General features: G+C 34.5%; 1 protein-coding gene across 6 annotated transcripts in view; it reads right to left on the bottom strand.

Annotated features, from left to right (window-relative positions):
* The window catches only part of WDR11 (WD repeat domain 11), a 54396-nt gene that overhangs the window by 20625 nt on the left and 14282 nt on the right, over positions 1 to 19489 (bottom strand). For 4 of the 6 annotated variants that reach the window (XR_016388184.1, XM_022568591.3, XM_022568593.3 and 1 more), the window contains exons 7-13: positions 19270 to 19384; positions 18224 to 18419; positions 17785 to 17888; positions 14558 to 14734; positions 11711 to 11795; positions 5856 to 5962; positions 3418 to 3493 (exon numbers count right to left, since the gene is read on the bottom strand). Coding sequence is in view for 5 of the 6 variants with exons in the window: in XM_022568591.3 (XP_022424299.1) it covers positions 3418 to 3493; positions 5856 to 5962; positions 11711 to 11795; positions 14558 to 14734; positions 17785 to 17888; positions 18224 to 18419; positions 19270 to 19384 (860 nt within the window). In the remaining variant the exon portion in view is untranslated. The remainder of the gene's footprint in view (positions 1 to 3417; positions 3494 to 5855; positions 5963 to 11710; positions 11796 to 14557; positions 14735 to 17784; positions 17889 to 18223; positions 18420 to 19269; positions 19385 to 19489) is intronic. The other 2 variants (XM_089898246.1, XM_022568592.3) reach the window with 1 other exon arrangement.

The raw sequence follows: 19489 nt of genomic DNA, 5'->3' as shown, positions 1-19489 counted from the left end.
TTAGCAGGCTTGTGTAGAGTCAAGACTGACTGGAAATAGAAGAGACTGGAGTCCAAACAGTTTGAACAATTCTCAAACTTCTTAGTCCCAGGACTCCCTTACATTTAAAAGAATTATTGAGGCTCTCCTCCAAAGAACTTCTGTTCTTATGTGGGTTATACTAACTGATATTTTGCATATGAGAAATTAAACCTAATATAATTATAAACTACATTAATTCACTCAAAATGAAAAAAAGAGAAAATAACTACCAAGATGGTAGATGAAAACATATGCCATATTCGTAATTACATTAAATATGAATAATTTAAACAATGCAATTAGAAGCAAAGATTATCAGATCAAACAGTAAAACAAGTCCCTATTATATGCTCTCTGTAAGAAATCAACTTTAAAGACAGAGATAAGTTACAAATAGGAGGAAGGAAAAAGATATACCATACAAACACTAATCAAAAGAAAGCTAGAGTGGCTATACTAATCAGACAAATCGGACAAACTTCTGAACAAAGAATATTAACAATGATAAAGAAGTCAATGAATCAAAAGGATATGATAGGCATGGCAGTCAAGGAAACAGAAAACAGAAAACCACAGGGAAAAATCAAAGAAACCACAGAAGTTTCTTTGAAAAAATTAATAAAATTGACATAATTTACTGATTATCAGAAATGAAAGAGACATTACTCAGATCACACAGCCATTAAAAGAATAAGGGAATTATTATGAACAAGCTTATATCAATAAATTCAACAACTTCAATGAAATGAATGGACAGATTACTTGAAAGACACCAACTACCAAAGCGTACTGAAAGAAATATATATATATAACCTGAATAGTTTGGCATCTATGAAAGATGAGTTTATATTTAAAAACTTTACTGCAAAAAAAATTCTAGGCCCAGATGGGTTCCTCAGTGAATTCGCCCTATTTAAGGAAGAAATAATATCAATTCTACACAAACTCGCCTAGAAAAAAGAAGAGGAGTAAATATTTCACAACGCATTTTACAAGGCCATTACCTTGATTCCAAAACCAGTCAAGGATATTACACAAAAACTAGACCAATATCCTTCATGAACTCAGATGCAAAAATCCCTAATAAAGTATCAGTAAATCAAACCCAACAATATATCAAAATATTAGCAAATCAAACCCACTAATACATCATGACCAAGTGGAGTTTATCCCAGGAATGTCAAGTTTAACATCTGAGAAATCAAGCAATATAATTCACCATATTAAGCCAACTTAAAGAACAAAACAAAAACACACCAAATGATGATGTCCATAAATGCAGAAAAAGCATATGACAAAATTCAACACCTACTCAATGATACAGAGTTTCAGCAAACTAGGAACAAAAAACTTCCTCAACCTGATAAAGGGCATCTACATGTATCTACAACAGTATCTTTCTAGATATGTCTCCTCAGGCAAGGGAAAGAAAAGCAAAAATAAACAAATGGGATTACATCAAAATAAAAAGCTTCTGCACAGCAAAGGGAACAATAAATAAAACAAAAAAGACAACCTACCGAATGGGAGAAGATATTTGCAAATGATATATCCAATAAGGGGTTAATATCCAAAAATATATAAAGAACTCATACAACTCCCCAACAAAAAGACAAACAACCTGATTAAAAACTGGGCAGAGGAAGTGAACAGACTTTTTCCCAAAGACATACAGATGGCACGTGAAAAGATGTTCAACATCACTAATTACTTGGAAATGCAAATCAAAACCATAATGAGATATCACTTCACACCTGTCAGAATGGCTATTATCAAAAAGATAAGAAGTAAGTATTGGTAAGGACGCAGAGAAAAGGGAACCCTCAGTTGGTGGAAATGTAAATTGGTGCAGCCACTATGGAAGACAGTATGAAGATTCCTAAAAAAATTAAGAATAGAACTACCATATGATCCAGTTATCCCACTTCTGGGTATTTATCCAAAGAATACAAAAACACTAATCCGAAAAGACACCTGCATCTCCCATGTTCATCATCACATTAATTACAATAGCCAAGATACAGAATCAACTTAAGTGCCCATCAACAGAGGAATGGATAAAGAAGATGTGGTATATATATATATAAATATATATATATATATATATAAAACAATGGAATATTATTCATCCATAAAAAGAATATCCTGCCATTTGCAACAATGTGAATGGACCATAAGGGTATTATGCTAAGTGAAATAAGTCAGAGGAAGACAAATACCATGTGATTTTACTCATATGTGGAATATAAAAAAATAAACAAATTAAAAAAACAAACCAAACCAAATAAAAATAAACAAGTAGATACAGAGAACAGAGTAGTGGTTACCAGAGGGAAAGAGGTAGGAAAGAGGGCAAAATGGGTAAAGGAGATCAAATGTATGGTGACCGATGGAAAATAAATTTTTGGTGGTGAGCACGCTGTAGGGTACACAGAAGTATACATACAGTGTTGTACACATGAAACTTACATAATGTTATAAATAAATATTACCTCAGTAAAAAATTAACTATTTCAGTATATAAATAATAATTGAAAATCGAAATAAAAAAAGAAAAACACCATTTATAATAGCATCAAAGAAAAAGCAAAAAATAATTCACAAATGATGTGTAAGACCTACAAGCTGGAAACTACACAATATTATTGAAAGAAATTAAAGAACTAAATAAGTGGAGAGATACACCACGTTCACGAATCACAAAACTCGGTAGACGTCAATTCCTCCCCATGTTGATCCATGGATGCAATGCAATGAAAATCAAAATTCTAGGAAGCTTTGTGGTAAAACTGATAAGTTGAGTCTAAAGTTTATATGGAAATGCAAAGAGCCTCGAAAAGCTAAAGCAATTTTAAAAACAATTTCAGAGTGCTTGCTCCTTCTTTCTTTGTTTTTTGATTAATTTCATTCAGTCTCTGTTGTCAATAATCCTGCTTTACATTTATTTTCCCTTGGAACAAAAAACTCAGAAACTTACTGGAATTAGATCTAAATTACAAATAAGGAAAATGAATTCTTTTACTCAGTAAACCCAAACTGAGGTGGAAGTTGAAATAAGAATTTCACCAGATAACAAGTAACATTTCTTAGTGAGTGACAGGCATTTATATCAACATAGCTATAGTGGAACACAATGGGGTTACTGGTCTTAGCAATCTAATGAAATGTTAAGGTTCAGATAAGTTACCTTGTCTTTTTAGAAGTGGAGAATTAAAAGCAATAGCAACTTAATTTTGCGATTAAAATATTTTCTTTGATATGGCTGCACATCACAGTTTGCTATCACTAAGAAATTCTATATGCATGGCATGCATACTCTCACTTTCTTAAAGATAAAAAAATCCTTGAGATTACCTTGTGAGAAGACCAGAGAATTTTTTTTAGGATGACACTTACTTCAAATGAGATACTTTAATCATTTCGATGGGCGATTCATCATTACCTCGTTCACCACGAAAAGCAATGCTCCTACCTTTAATTGCAAATATTAAAAGGTAAAAAAGCACATAAAACATGTAAGAAACTAAAAGCTGTACCAATGTAATTTGATCAGTGCTACCCTCTATTCCTGTTCCCTCTTCCATTTGCTTCTAAGCTGTTTCTAATAATCTAAATTCAAAAGTATTCTCAAGTATTCAAAACTATTACAAGTTAAAGACCAACAGTATATTACTTACATTCAAATATCTACTTTATAAAAAGATATTTTCTTTTTTTATAGAATTTCTTGAAGTCCTTCTGTGGTTTCTTTCAAATAATTTAATCTTAGAAATTTAGAAATGCCAATTTCTAAAGTTTTAATGCATCTATGGTAAAGCAACTGCTTACTGTACAAACTACTGGTACATTCAAGGCAGTATAAATATTTTCATGTTTACAAATACTAATTAGTGGAGAAAACACTCTTTGAACAGGTACTTAAGATTTCTTGTCCCATGTGCAAAATACTCAACTACAATATTTTGACATGTTCCTATCAAAAGGTCTCTATAAACTGAAACTGGGGAATATTAAGAATTAGTTAATAGCCAAAGAAGCTAAATGGTTTTCTATAACTTAAAAAATGCAAGTTCTACTTTATGTTTGAACAAATATACATATTTTTTGGCTGCATTGGGTCTTTGTTGCTGCACGTGGGCTTTCTCTAGTTGTGACGAGCGGGGGCTGCTCTTCATTGTGGTGTGTGGGCTCTCATTGTGGTGGCTTCTCTTGTTGCAGAGCATGGGCTCTAGGCACACGGACTCAGTAGTTGTGGCACACAGGCCCTAGAGCGTGCAGGCTTCAGTAGTTGCGGCACATGGTCTCAGTAGTTGTGGCGTGCAGGCTCAGTAGTTGTGGCTCAAGGGCTTAGTTGCTCCATGGCATGTGAGATCTTCCCGGACCAGGGATCGAACCCGTTTCCCCTGCATTAGTAGGTGGATTCTTAACCACTGTGCCACCAGGGAAGTCCCTGAACAAATATATTTTAATCTCTTTTCCTAGATTTCTATTACATTAAACAAAAGAGAGAACATACTCAATTCAAAGACAAGTGGACGCCTATATGCCTCCCTGCTCTTCAACGCCATCAAACAGAAGCTCACTATTATTATTCGCCAAACACCCTACATCCTTTCCTGGCTCTGCTAGTCGGCTGCCCTCCTTAGAAGACAAGGCTGTAAAAGTCTATAATCTATGAATTTAAATGTCCCACCTAAAAAGTCAGTAACTATTACTTAGAAATTTGTTCCTCAAAAATAAATCTGTGAAAGACAGATTTTAAGTTATCTAACAGTCCTAGACCTAAGCTGATTAGAAAAAACTGAACAGGCATTTTTTTAGTGAATGATACTACAGAACAGCATTTCATCCCTGGGCTACCATGTACCTACAGTGACCAGTGCCAGTTTATTGGCAACTCAGGAATGTAGGGATAGGGGTCACCAGGCAGGTCATTTCCAATTTGACTAGAGCAACACTGGACTAAAGTGGGGCTAATTCTCTGAGGTTTAGTAACATACTCTGATAAGTAAGAACAACTATAAATTAGAAATATATACTGAGAATACAAGGAAGCAACCATATATATGATTTATTATACACACAGGTAACTTATTAGTTAAAACTATCTACATATATTCATATTGCTAAGCCATTTAAAAAAAAACTCCCCACAATTTTGTAAAAAAAAAAAAAAAAAAAAAACTATTTGAAATCATTCCATGTGCTATATATAAAATAATATAAAACCTTCACCTTACTCTATTTTCAAGTTCGTATTTTGAAACTCACTGGGCTATAGGTTTTTAACAATCGTGAACAGGTTACTTTACTGGAATATTTCCTATTGTAAAGTCTTTAAACTCCGAAATTAAGTTTTCCTATTTAGCCAGCCAGAGATTATCAAAAGTTTTAAATTTAAGCATTTAAAAAGAATCCTTATTTATAAGATTTTTAAGGGTTTCACGCAAAGGCCAAAATTTTTGAAAGAGAATCTAATGAAGTGTAACTACAAAGATTGATTTTAAAACTACTTCTGGTTATCTACAACAATGTACTTGAAAGTACAACTGATGCCGTATTTATGAATCTGTCCATTCAGGCTAATGGTACTCTATTTACCATGCACTCGTGTTAACATAATCTGCATACAATGATGAGTCTTTTCCAAGGCAATTATTATAGAACAACCAAAAAATGACTATATAAACATAGAATATATAAAAATGAATATATAAATGAGAAAAAATTCCAAGGTGAAAGAAAGTACTTTGGAACATGTTTTATAAATAGCAACATCTTTGATCAATATGATGGTACCATTTTAAATATCCTAATAGTCTAAATACACAAACCTGTTGGAAGATCAACCAGCTGAAGTTCGTTCCTCACTAATCCCATGTTGTTTGGTGTTGAGGTAGAAAAAGAAAGAAAACCAGTTAAACTCGTCCATTCAATACCCCTATAATGAGAAATTAAACAAAGATTAATCTAATATTCTTTTTTTGTCTGAAAAATTTATTTGAAAAATAAGTTTTTTCTATGACCTAAATTTTATTATACAAGTTAATTAAGGAATTATATTAATATGACATTTATTTGAGGCTATATTATCATACATTTCCAACATATATAAAATTATTTCTAATAAAACTTTATCTCCAAATCCAATAAAAAGACAGGTTATCAGAATTCATAGCACTAAAATAGCTATTAAAATCTGGCAAAGGAGTCACATCACAGTATTTGCCAAGAATTCCACTGTTTAAAAACAAGTGGTACAGAAATATTCTGAGCAGACTGCTTAAAGTTGAGTACACGTAGGAACTTTACCAAATTTTATCAAAACTCTTAGTTGGTTAGGAAGCAGAAATTCCTGAAGCAAACAATACAAACTGAGCTATTAGATTTGGAAGTGGATGAACGTTCCAAACAGTATGTCAATTAGAGAAAAGCATAAAAGAAAAATCAGACACGTATGACAAGACAGTAACCTATCAACCTAATGTCCTGGGAGTCCCCTTTATTTGGGACTGATAGTAGGCGAGTCCATGTTTTTTTCCCACTAACATAACTGGTTTCACCATCAATGGAAAATGGGGGGACCCAGGACAAGGGAATTCATCAGAGTCACAAAAAGAAGTGAGAAACACTACTATTACCCTGCATTGCTTACAAGGTAATAGAGCTGACTGGGAGGCAAGTCTAAACCTCTGTTCTATATGCAATTGCTCATCAGCATTTACAGGACAACCATTTTTAACAATGACATAACGTCTATGGCTGCTTTCACGATACAATGGCAGGGCTGAGTAACTGTGACAGAAATTTTATGGCCTACAAAGCTTAACATATTTGCCATCTGTCCTTTACAGAAAATGTTTGCTGACCTCTGATCTAGTTTTTCCACTTCTACTCCAATTTGAATGCTATTGCTAGATTTAGCATTAATACTGCTCTGAACATGTCTCTCACCTGCCCAAGAAAAGGTATCAATACAATGGCTCCTGCATCAAATCCAAACTCTTCTGTGTGACTTTCAAAGCCATTCGGCATGAAACTTACCTCTCAATCATCTGAACCTTGTGTTAAAAAGGTTCAGATGTTAAAAACCTTGCTATTTTAACTAGAGTAGCTTTTCCTCACTGACCCCTGTGTACCCACCTACTTGTCTTTTCTCAGAGGAGCAAAGATAATCCCAAGAGAACTGAAAATAATATTTGCAACAGCAGGGAATTACTGTAGTTATCAATTTATAACTCTTCAAATGTCAAGTTGTGTTGAAACACTCAGATTAGGCTGCTAAAAACGGAGAACTCTTGAGAACTTCCATGACTGGAACGACCCCTCTCCTTCCCTCTTCAAATACTATCTAGCATCAAGTCTCAGCTCCAGTACTTACTAGCTCTGTGCTCCTCTACCTCTCAGTTTCCTCATCTGCTGTGCAGGAGTAATAACACTGAGTGCATAGAGAAGGCCTGACACAGAGTAAGCACTGTATGTATTCATAATCACCATCAATAATTACTCTTATTTCAAGATCTAACTCAAGCCCTATTTTCTTCACTAGGCCTCCTCATTTACTATACTCAAACTGCACCTATAGAGACTACAATATAAGTTGGTTAATTATTCACTGGAAAAGTCCATTTGTCTTGTTTCTCCTTCTTTCCCCTAACACACAGTACTCATTAATTTTTCTACTGAGAGTGAACAAAAGGAGACAAGAATCATTTTGAACTTCTGTTCTCTAAATAAGTCTGGTAGCTTCAATCAGATCTGTTTACCCACAGAAACCTTACAATATACTTTCCAAGTCTTGCTGCTGGCAATCTGAACTACTTATACTCCAGTATAGTAATGCCACTACCTCTGGACAGTAAAAATTTCAGTCCTCCCACTTTTCATTTATTATTTTTAAAAATACATCTGTTAGGTACCCCATATATGCCGGTGCCTGTGCTATTAAGTACCCAGTACATGCTAGCGACTTTGCCAGGCTAGGGAATACAGCTGTGAATGAGACGGAGGTAACTGTTGTCCTTCAGGAGCCTACAATCTAGCAGAAAAGAGACATTATACAAGTGCATCCGGTATTATCTATCTCAAAAGAGAACAGTGCTGAGTTCAACAGGAGCTTGTAAGAGTCACATGGAATCTGGTCTCAGGGGCCAGGCTGGGCTTCCTGGGGAAACATTAAAGCTGAGACTCAAAGGGCAAATAGGGTTTTGCCTGAAAGCCTCAACAGCTTTCAGTGGAAACGACAGTGCGACTGATGGAGAAGCTCTGCAGTAGACTGTAGTCTCTTAGAAGGGAGGTACCATGCCCTGTCTCTCTAAGCACGTGACAGGCACTCAGCAAATTCCGTTAGATTAAAAGAATGATGTCCAAAAAAAGCCTACCATGCCTCCTTATGTTTCTAAGTGCCGTACATATTCAGAGAAGTGCCTTCCCCCCAGTTTACAGGATGTCCCAGTGTTCAGGATATAGCAGAACACGGGGGGCTGCTTATTTATAATCGAGCACCACAAGTGTGCTGCCTTTGAGCAGATTCCAGCAGCAGCCCGTACATCTGACTCCTACTGATCAACTAAAGAAATAAAAATCGAGTTGGACTTCAAAGTGCATTAGATAAGGAGGGGATTGTTTCTCAAAAGAAAAGAATGAAAACTCTTGTCAAACACAGCTGAGCACAACACTGCTTCCAGGATTAGAAAACCATTGTCTAGGTTTAACCACACACTGAGCTCTATAAAAACTCTTAAGAACAGCAGCTCATTTTCTGACTCAGTCTAAGTTTGTTTTGTAGCATTCCTTGCTACTGAACAATTGTAACCTTAGAATCTACCAATAGGGATTCAGTGTTCTGACTCCTATAGATTCCCAAGTTGGGCCTGTTCACCTGTATTGGGGATGCTACCTTAGCTACTTCTCAACACTGGGTGGCTGGGGGGAGCAAACACTTTCTGAAAGGTCTTGAAGTCCTACCGTTTTATGAAACTAACTTCGGCAAATGTACAGACAGACAAAATAGAGATCATGTTACTTTCCACAAATTACTCAATGTGCTCAAAGCAATACTGAGTCAATCAGTGTTTTGATACCCATATAAACTACTGTTTTAACAGTTTCTGACACTGAAAATAGTATTGGGCTATACTATTGTAATTTTAGCCTATTGGACAAAGACACCAACTAATAATATAAGAACTCTAGTAATCTAAGAAAACCTATATGTACCACTCTACATTATTTACTTCTAGGTATCTTCCACTGGATTATAAGCTTCCCAGGTTTCGTCTGTTTACAGGCATACAGAAGAGGCTCAATATATATTTCATATTTGTAAAGCGTAACTGGTTAAAACATCATAGCTTTCAAAAAACGCATAGATGCAACTACCTGTAGTTAGGCAGCACCAGGCCATACGTATGCTAAAGACTGAAGTACTTAAGATGAAGTGGTTTTTAAAAACACTTTTAGTACTAAGTAGAAAAACAACTTTCTAAAGTTGGCCTTTAATTTGCATATGAGTATCTAGAACATACTGGGTTTACTGCTAATAAGTTCAGCAATTTTTATAGCACATCTGTGAAATTTTCATAATGGCTTTTAATTGTAATACTATAATTGCATTAACTGAAACACAAAGAGAGCAGTATTTTAGCATCCTTTTGGGCACCATCTCTGGATGTAAAATGTGAATTATCTTCAAAATGGCAATTAAGAGGGAAAATTTATATTTAAAAAAAATGGAGCATACTTGCATGATTTTTCACAACACTAGCCTGACTGAGTAGCATACCCCTTAGAGTTATTTGGTACCCCAAGTAACACATTATAAATAATTTTGGTGTCAATAACAAATATTATCATAACGTGTAAGTCATGTATTTAGTGACATCTATGACCTGAACAATCCAGGATAACAATCTTACTTACAGCAAATAGCTCACTGATTTACTAGTTATCTTGTCTTTATTAGAGATTACATACTGTGGTGATCATTTCACAATATATACAAGTATTGAATTATTACACTGTACATCTGAAACTAATATATCTCAACTGTACCTCAATATAAATAAATAAACAAACAAATAAATAAATAAGATTTCAGTGTTCCGAAAAAAATGACAATGTGCTTGATTTTCCAGAAGCATGTACCAAATTCCTGGCATTAATCCTGGCTTAGTCAACATTTTTATCTTATTGCCAAAATGTTTCCAACTAATCTATGTGAATATTTTAGCTGGAGATTTAGCACATGTATCCTAAGAGCTCAGTTCTGAAGCCTGAAACGCCTGGATTGAATTCCATGTAGCTTTTCATGACTCCACAATACTCAGTTCTTCTTCTGTAAATTGGGAATAATAATAGTGCCTACTGCATAGAGTTCTAGTGAGGATTCAAGGAAACAATGCCTGAAAAGTATTAACACTTAACATAATCCTTAGAACAAATGCTGATTAAATTGTGAGTTTTGATTGATTGGTGTTTGCCATAAAAGGGAACACTGCAAACAAAAGCCAGGGGTGAAAGGAAATGTCAAGAGAAGAAACGCAGACAGGAAAGAAAGGAAGAGAGAAGGTATCAGTGGCAGCAGGGACTACTGGAAGGAGAGAGAAAGGATGAACAACAGCCTAGAAGGATCCAAGCAGTTACCTGTGTCTCTGCACCCCAAAAGCCTAACACTTTTGAAGACATTACTCCTCCATGTAGATGTATTTAGGGAGATACTGTAGGGGCATAGCATAAGGTGGCGATAAACAGTCACTCAGGCTGTACCAAAAAATCATGCACTTGAAAGAATAAGGCAACATAAACTCTTCAGAAACTTCCATCACAATCAGAAGTTGTGATACTTCAAGGGTTGACCCTTCCCCATTTAGAAAACGCATTTATTCCGAATAATGTGCACCCTAAGGGTTCACTAAGAATTTTAACGTACACATGAGAACCATAACTATAATATAATGTACAGAAGTGAGAAATGGCCTTTCGGATACATCTGTTCCAACATCATCAAAAAATACTGGAAGATTAATAAATTTATATTATATATGTGTAACTTTACAATCCATCATTGCCAGGGCAAAGAAAGGAATATAGTCATGTGATCAGCAAGATAATGCTATGGAGCAGGTATGTATGTACTTTATTTTTATTTATTTTTAAAAAATTTTTATTGGAGTGGCATGTATGTACTTTAAAACAGAAAGCAAGAGTCATCCTTCTGTTCTGTTAGCCTTCCCTCAGATACCTCTGCATACAGAGAACTCATAAAACAGATCACATCTCAAAATGAAAGAATAAATGAGATTAATTAACAATTTAAATGACCTTATTCAAAATTTTCACGAGCAGTCCTACTGAGGGATCTTTACAGAAAAGGAAAACAAACTATATAAACTGGAACAAGGGAACAGAGTGATATCCAGTGAGAAAATAGCCTTGGCCTTAGGAGAAATAAATAAGATGCAGAAATAAAGTGAGAAAAAAATTCTCCACTGCATAATGTTCTCTACAAAGTAAACAATTAGTACTCATCCTTAATGAACATAGCCATTAGTTGGACATGAATATGCATTACTCAAAGTTTTCAGTCAAATAATCACCACTGCAGAGTATTCAGTGTAGAAAAGTCCACAAGAACTTTTTTCTGGTATTACATATGTTTATAATCTCAATATCCCAATGACAGACTCACTTGACTTCACACGAGTGGATGCTTAACTCCTTGTGCAGCAGCCCACTGGTGAGATGGTACACCAGGACAGAACCGTTACTTGTACCTATTAAAATGACATAGTAGAGGAGAATTAATCTAGTGGAAGTTCCAAATCTAACAAAAGTCTTTTCTCAAGATTTCAATTATTTTACAACATCTATATTTTATGAAAGGAACCCAAGCTAGGTGTGAAGAAAGAATAAACTTCTCTGTCTTCCCTCTCATCAAAAATGGGCTTAGGGCTTCCCTGGTGGTGCAGTGGTTGAGAGTCCGCCTGCTGATGCAGGGGACACGGGTTTGTGCCCAGGTCCGGGAAGATCCCACATGCCGCGGAGCGGCTGGGCCCGTGAGCCATGGCCGCTGAGCCTGCGCGTCCGGAGCCTGTGCTCCGCAACGGGAGAGGCCATAACAGTGAGAGGCCCGCGTAACGCAAAAAAAAAAAAAAAAAAAAAAAAAAAAAAAAAAAAGGCTTAATCTCATGTGCTCTGTAATCTTACCTAAATCCAGGGACAGGTTTTCAAAGACTTCACAACCTAATTCAATACACACAAAATCTGAAGATGCACCTTCTTAAGCTTTTTGAATGTTTATTATAACTGATCCTCAAAAAGGCAACCTAGCAGAACTCATTAACCAGATTTCTCTAGTTTTCTTTACAAAGATTTTGGTTTTGTTCTGTCTTTAACATTAAATACATCACAAAGTAAAGCAAAGTACAGTGGTTCACTGTGGATTTTACAGTTAAAGAAGCCTGAGTTTAAGCCCTGGCTCTGCCCTATACTTTTGCAAATTACTTGCCCACACTACATTTGTGTTAGTATCCCTTTAACATGAGAATAATGGAAAATCTATTTGTTGGAGATTAAATGAGAAACATACGTAAAACACTTAGTACAACACTCTGCACAAAGTAAGTACATGATTATTACTATTTCTGTTATCACTGTAATTATGATTTGTAGTTATTATTATGCCTAAAGCTTTTCGTGGCCTCAGGTAATATGTCTAAATTTTAATTAGAAGAGACATGGCCACTTGTGAAAGTAACACTTTCTTGAGAAAGTAATGTTTCAGCCCTTAACATGTTTTTATAAGTCAAGCAAGAAAAGTGAACAATGTAAGTGGTTGCACAATCACTTTCTCACTGCACATGACTTAAAAGAATTAATGGATTCATACAAAGCAATAGAATGTAGAAATAATAATAATATAATAACAATAAATGTAAAAATGCTAGGCAATTTCCAATTTTAGCTAACTTGCTGAATTAAAGCTTCAGAAATTTCTTGCAAAACTATTCTAGTTTACACTTGCTTACTTTTATCACCTATTCTACAGTATCTTCTAGTACTGAGAAAATATCTAAAGAATTACTAAAACTTTTCAATTATCAGATGTTCATAATAATCATATGATTTCTACATTCTGCACATTTTGATGATGTTGAAACTATGATTTAATACTTAAGGGGCCCAAGAAGAAGTAATTCTGGCTGAACTCTGCTTCTCTTTTCTAATGACTCTGCAAGACTTTAGGCACTTATATTTTTTGCTTTTACTTTGTTATTATACTAAATTCAATAAATGACTTGCTGTTCACTATATACCAGCACAATACAGCTTATTCTACAATGGAAATCTCAGAGCCTGACTCAGCTCTTGTTATCTAGCTATCCCAAGAAGTAATTTTCTCCAAGAAATGAATAAATTCCTAAATTGAAAGAGAAGGTATACTGACATTGTACAGAGATGTACATACTATGGTCACTGACCAATCCCAACTGAAACCTCAATGAGAATTTTAATATGAATCAATAGTTTCTAAAATAAAAATTAAACATCTATCTGCATTTATATAAATCTGGACACCTGTAAACGCAGACCACTGAACCTTAAAATTCAAATCACTTTCAAAAGATAATAATGGAAAAAATGGGAAAATAAGAGTAGTGCCAAACAGTAATACTCAAATGAGCCATTAGGGCTCACAAGTCAGCCATTAAGTTGAGACACACTGGCCATAAGGTCGGGTTTTCATTTTAGGAAAAAAAAGAATCACAAATCACATGTTTATAGACCTTCTGGGAAAAAGCCAGAAGTCAAACCAATAACATCTTAAGAAAAATGTTGACAATTTCAAACAAATATATTATTGTTCAAAATTTTAGAGAAATGAATTTTAACCTTATGTATTTAGTAGCAAATAGAAATTTGGTCCTCTCTGTAAAAGAAATCAGGTTAATCCCATTACCATGAAATTACTGTGACAGCAAGTTGGAAACCCAGACCAATTTCTTTTATCTACAACATAAAAATATGCAATTTCAACCCAAAAGGCAAATCTTTAGTTTATAAAGACAATAGCCACTTTAAACACAATAAAACCAGGTTTAACATACAATTCTTAGCACATGAAGAAACTTGCTATTATTAAACTATTAAGTGTGACTATATTATTAGTTAACAAAAACTAATAACAAAATGACATGCACACGAAGAGCTTGAGATGGTCCAAGAAAAGACAAGGAGTCTGGTTTCAGCATTACACAGGGACTTTCCTCCTGACATTTTAGAGATGTACCCATGGTGTCAGGGTCTCTATCATCTGGTGTCAGGTGAATGAGTTATCATTGTGATTAAAAAAGATTAATAGAACAGAAAAAAAAGTATTTCAAGATGAGTATTTATACAATTTCATTTAGCCTCTTGCTTCTCTTAAAGCATTTTAAAGGAGAATAAAGGATTTTCTAGTAACCAGGAAACTTAAATATCTTAAAAATGTAAAATAGACATTAAGAATTAAAAACAGAACAGGTCCAATACTCACCAACAGCAAGCAATGGCTGATACATCTTGATATTTTTTGTGGTCAATGGTGGGCACATACGGATAGCAAACTGTGGTGAGGGCAGTCCTGAAAGCAGACCTGTTAGCAGGAATTTGAGTTGCACTTCCTGCAGAATGGAGCCTTTGGGATGTTCTTCCCCAGCAATTGCACTTTGCCCTGATTTGTAATAAAAAATACAAATATGCTAACTGTAACATACGCTGTTCTTAAAAATCTAAAGGCACTTTACAGTGGAAGTATACTCTTCAGGTCTAGAAGGTGTAATGTAGCACTCTAGTGCCTGTATCTATACACCAAGTCTTACTTGGCTATGGGACTTAAACTGCATCATCTAATATCTCAAAGGATAGGTTACTGCAGAGTATTGCTATCCAGAATTCAGGGACCTGTGTCTTCTAAGAAACACCATTTTAGCCAAAGTTCCTGGTATTAGGGCACCCAAGGCAAATCAAGAGGACTAGGGTTAGAGAACAGTTTCTGCAGCATGAGCTATTACAGAGCATTCCTGTCTTACTGCCTTTCTAAAGGGTTACTTTTCAATCTGATGCTCTTTAAAGTGCACATAAAATTGGTAATCACAAATAGCAGGTTCAGAGAACTCATTTAGATTTCTAATAAGAAATCTTAATGTGTCAATGTAATTACAACATTTAAGCTTTATAATTACATATTTTTATATAAATAAGTAAAATAAAATTTAAATACATACTTATAATTACTAATTAATATATAAACCGTCACTAGTAACAGTTGTCTTAAATGGCATTATTTTTAGATACAGCGTTCGTACTTAGGTTATCAAATTTCAAACTAAAAAGATGATTCAAATAAAAACCATTCACAAAATGTGAATACAAAGTGTGCAACAAAATCAAAACCATTCACTAATAAGGGTATAAAAATTTTCTTCCTTTAAAGCACTACTGAATACTGGGATAAAGTTGTCAAAAGTACATATCAGGAATATGTGTGAGTATATATATATGTACACACACACACACACACACACACACACACACACACACACACACTGTGAAAGGGAAGAATGAAATAATTACCAGAAGTGGGTGACGGGATTCTAACTAAACCTTTTAAAGCTGTAAAGTTGTTTTAGTAATGATGTTATTGTAAAATCGGTAAGATATACAGAAAAACAAGGCCATCAGTTGAATCCAAATAAATGATTCCTTAGGATAAGCCATACAACTGGTATCAATCTTAGTAACAAAGATGGGGTCTAAAGGAATGGCAAGTTCTACAGGTAGGTATACCATGTTTACCAACCCTTGGCAGCTTGGAGTTCACTTCAAGAAACTGCCATATTTCTCTCCAAGCATCTTCCATGTGAGGTGATTCACAAAGTAGGGCAGATTAGGCCTTACTAAGCAGCAGCCTTTACCCAATGAATATAAATCAGGCCTCTGTATTTAACTGAATTGCTTTCAATTACCACTAAGTACATAGTGAATTTCAAATTAAAAGTTTAATTAAAAGTTTTAATTAAAATGTTTTCAAGTAACAAAGATTTATTTAATACTTTTAAATCAACAACACTGGCAAGAACTGCTATACAATCTGTATCATTTTGTCTCCTAAAAAATGTAAGTTATATCACTTAGATACCTAAACAGCATAAAATTACAAACTCCTACAGGCTTTGTATTACTGATTAGTTCTGTGCATCTGTGTTTATAATTCTTTTCACTTTAATATTTTATATTAAGTGCAGACAAGGTCAATTAACTTGGAAAATTGTGTAACTAATAAAATAAATTTTGCAAAACAATTATGTGTCTAAACTTCCTCATATGGATTTATGTCTAGAAGGTGAAAAGAATTTTAAGTATAAAAGTTAGTGTCACTGAGCACAAGGATTCCACAGCTGGCAGGAATTGTGAGAATACCAGGGTCTGGAGAGGTCTTGCTTAGATTACGGTGAAGCAGCCGGGACTAGATGCCATGGCCAAGGAGCAGACTCCAGACTGGGATGACTAGGTTCACACTTCCACTTATTGGCTGTGTAGTCCGGGGCAAGTTTTTTAATCCCCCTGGGTCTCAGTTCCCACATACATAAAATGGAAATAATAATAATAATAATAGTACCTACTTTGTAGGGTTGTTGAGCTAATACTTAAAGAGAATTTGGCACAGTATTTAACATAGTATTAAGCACTCAATAAATGTCATCTCTGATTAAGAAGATTAATAAGTTAATGCTCTTTCTAGTATATCATGGATCTTTACAGCATTTAAACAAAAGAACCTAGTAAATAATATCCATTTTCAATTACATTGTGGGAGAACAAACAGTGATAAAGAAAATCCTTTATAAACCACTAGCCACAATTTTAAAAGAATTAGACATCAGCACTGCTTGGCATATTTACAATTTCTAGTTGTATATATTTGAAACCACCAATCCTCATTCTTCCTTGAATATATAGTGGTCCTCTAATAATTAAATTAACTTTGAAGCAATGTATTATCTGCAAATAAATATTTGTTGAAATAAGAATTCCCAACGTGAAAATAAGAAAATGTAAGTCAAAAAGTTAAGACGATTTTTTCTAATACTGCTCAGTTACTTTATTCCTTCAATAAATACTTATCACACATCTAGAATGTGCAAGGCCCTGGGCTGAGCGCTGGGGATGCAAAGCTGAATCAAGCACTGTCCCACCCTTGTGAAGCTTATAATTTACTGTAGGGAAACAGACAAGTAAAATCACAACTACAATCAGCTGATGACTATGAGGGACCACATAAACCAGGCTTGGGAGGTTAAAGAAAGCAACACCTGAGCTGAACTTTGAATAAGGAGTAGCAGAAAGGGAGAGAGAGGAAGAGTGTGTTCAATTCTGAGCTGAAGGAGCAGCGAGCATGGAGGAGGAGGTATGGTATTGACCAGCAAGGGCTATATATGCAGCATCCAGATGCCTCATGCCATCTCTTTCATTTAGATCAGAGTCCCTCACGAACGAACATTTTCTAATTCCAGCACTACAATAATAGTCTATACTACTTCAGGTACTGTTATGCTTAAATATTTTATACCCCTCTGATTTATTTAGGAAAGAATAAGTCTACATTTTAGTTTTCTGAAGTGTTAACTTTGACTTTACAATAACTACAACCACTGACTATTAATTTTGCCCTTCAAAAAGTATACCTAACATAAAAGTGAGAGAAAAAAAAAAGCAGTTTACCAATCATGTTATCTAAGGAGAGGTCTGGGAGTTTATTCTGTAGCACTCCTACAGGAATTCCACAGAAAGACACGGGTGAATATAAAGGTGACACGCCAGAACTACTGCAAAGACATAATAATTAGATGGTTCTTACATATTTAAAACATATTTAAAACCTGGTTCTTACATATTTAAAACCTGCATCACATGTTAGTAACTCAAAATACTAATTTTAGATCATAGTATTCTATCAATTTTTACAGTATTCATTAATCTAACCCATAGGTGAAATATCTCTAGCAGGTTTACATAATCTCCTAATAATCTAAAGTCTTAATTATCAATTTAAAAATATTTTTTTCAGAAAAAAGGTCCTGCTATTTTTATATGATTCTGGTACTCTAAAGAAAGGGGGAAACAAAGCAAAACAGAAAAGAGATCCTATTGGTCCATTTACCTGTTCCGTGAATTTCGATTACAAACGGCAGACTTCAGTTCCCATATCATAACCCTGCCATCACTCACTATGAGGGCAGCTGCATTCTCATTGACAGGACAACACACCATACTGAAGGGACGGACAGTTTTTGTCACCCTGATTGCATCACACTGGCTTCGTAAATCATAGGTAAGCTCCTGGACAGGATCTGGATCTTAACAGAGTATAGTTTTCTTTTAAATATTAGAGAGCAAACATATCAATGTCACTGCTACTTGTTTTAATTTAAATAATACCTCAACCAAAAAGAATATCATCCCTTCACTAATGCAAAGTTTGACAAAAATGGCTTCCCTGTTTACAATTACTAATTTCTTCAGGATATAAAGAAAATTTACTTAATGACCGTCTACACCAAGTCTAATTTCCAAAATAACAATTATTATCAAAATAGTCTATTTAATATTTTTAAAATAAAGGAAATTCTTTGAAAAAGGATCAACAGTAATATATGATTAAATAATTAACAGTGCACTTGTAGCCCAACATAATTTACTGTGGTCTACAATAAGCCTGAAAATAATTATACTTTATAAAAGATGTGAAAGTCACTTTCACCTTTACATAGTACATCATTCCATAAAAACATTAGTTTTGTTCTCCAGGATAAGATTGAAACTGACAACTGAATGCCCTGGAGACTTATTAACCTGTTACTTTACCATGGAAATCCTAAAGCAGAGAAGTCAAAGAGGTATATACAAGGTTGGACTTGCGCTAAAGAAATAATCACAAAAGATAACATCCACTTAGCTCATGGATATAATCAAGAAGGGATTACAAAATATTACTATCTTTGCAGCCTACAAGAGGTGCACTGTTATAATACTCAGAGATTATCTTGGGCCTGGGTTTTTTTATGCCTCATGTTATAACCATATTCTACTTTCTTAAGGCAAGGATTATTATTAACTCCATGCTTTGGTGAGTATTTGCCACATGAAGCTTTATAAAATCATTCTGAAGAAAAATATAATTAACATTATTGTGAGATATAAACTCACCTGGTTCTTCATTTGAAGTGGTGAAAATACTATTGTAAGATCTTCGAACACGTAAGGTTATACAACCATTTTCATGTAGGCAAAATAAACCATCACGCTGAAAGCAGGGTATTACCTTTAAATAGATGATGTATTTGTTTTTAAAAACAATAGATTTTAAAAGTATATACCTTGAGATTCATAAACTCATATTTAGAGAATATGGGCAGAAAAAACCCCA

Source organism: Delphinapterus leucas, chromosome 16 (genome assembly GCF_059928025.1).
Source record: "Delphinapterus leucas isolate spDelLeu-1000000601 "Yukka" chromosome 16, BTC_Dleu_Yukka2, whole genome shotgun sequence".
Taxonomy (NCBI): domain Eukaryota; kingdom Metazoa; phylum Chordata; class Mammalia; order Artiodactyla; family Monodontidae; genus Delphinapterus; species Delphinapterus leucas.
Note: the sequence above shows the minus strand (reverse complement) of the source record. Positions and strands in the feature narration are given on the sequence as shown.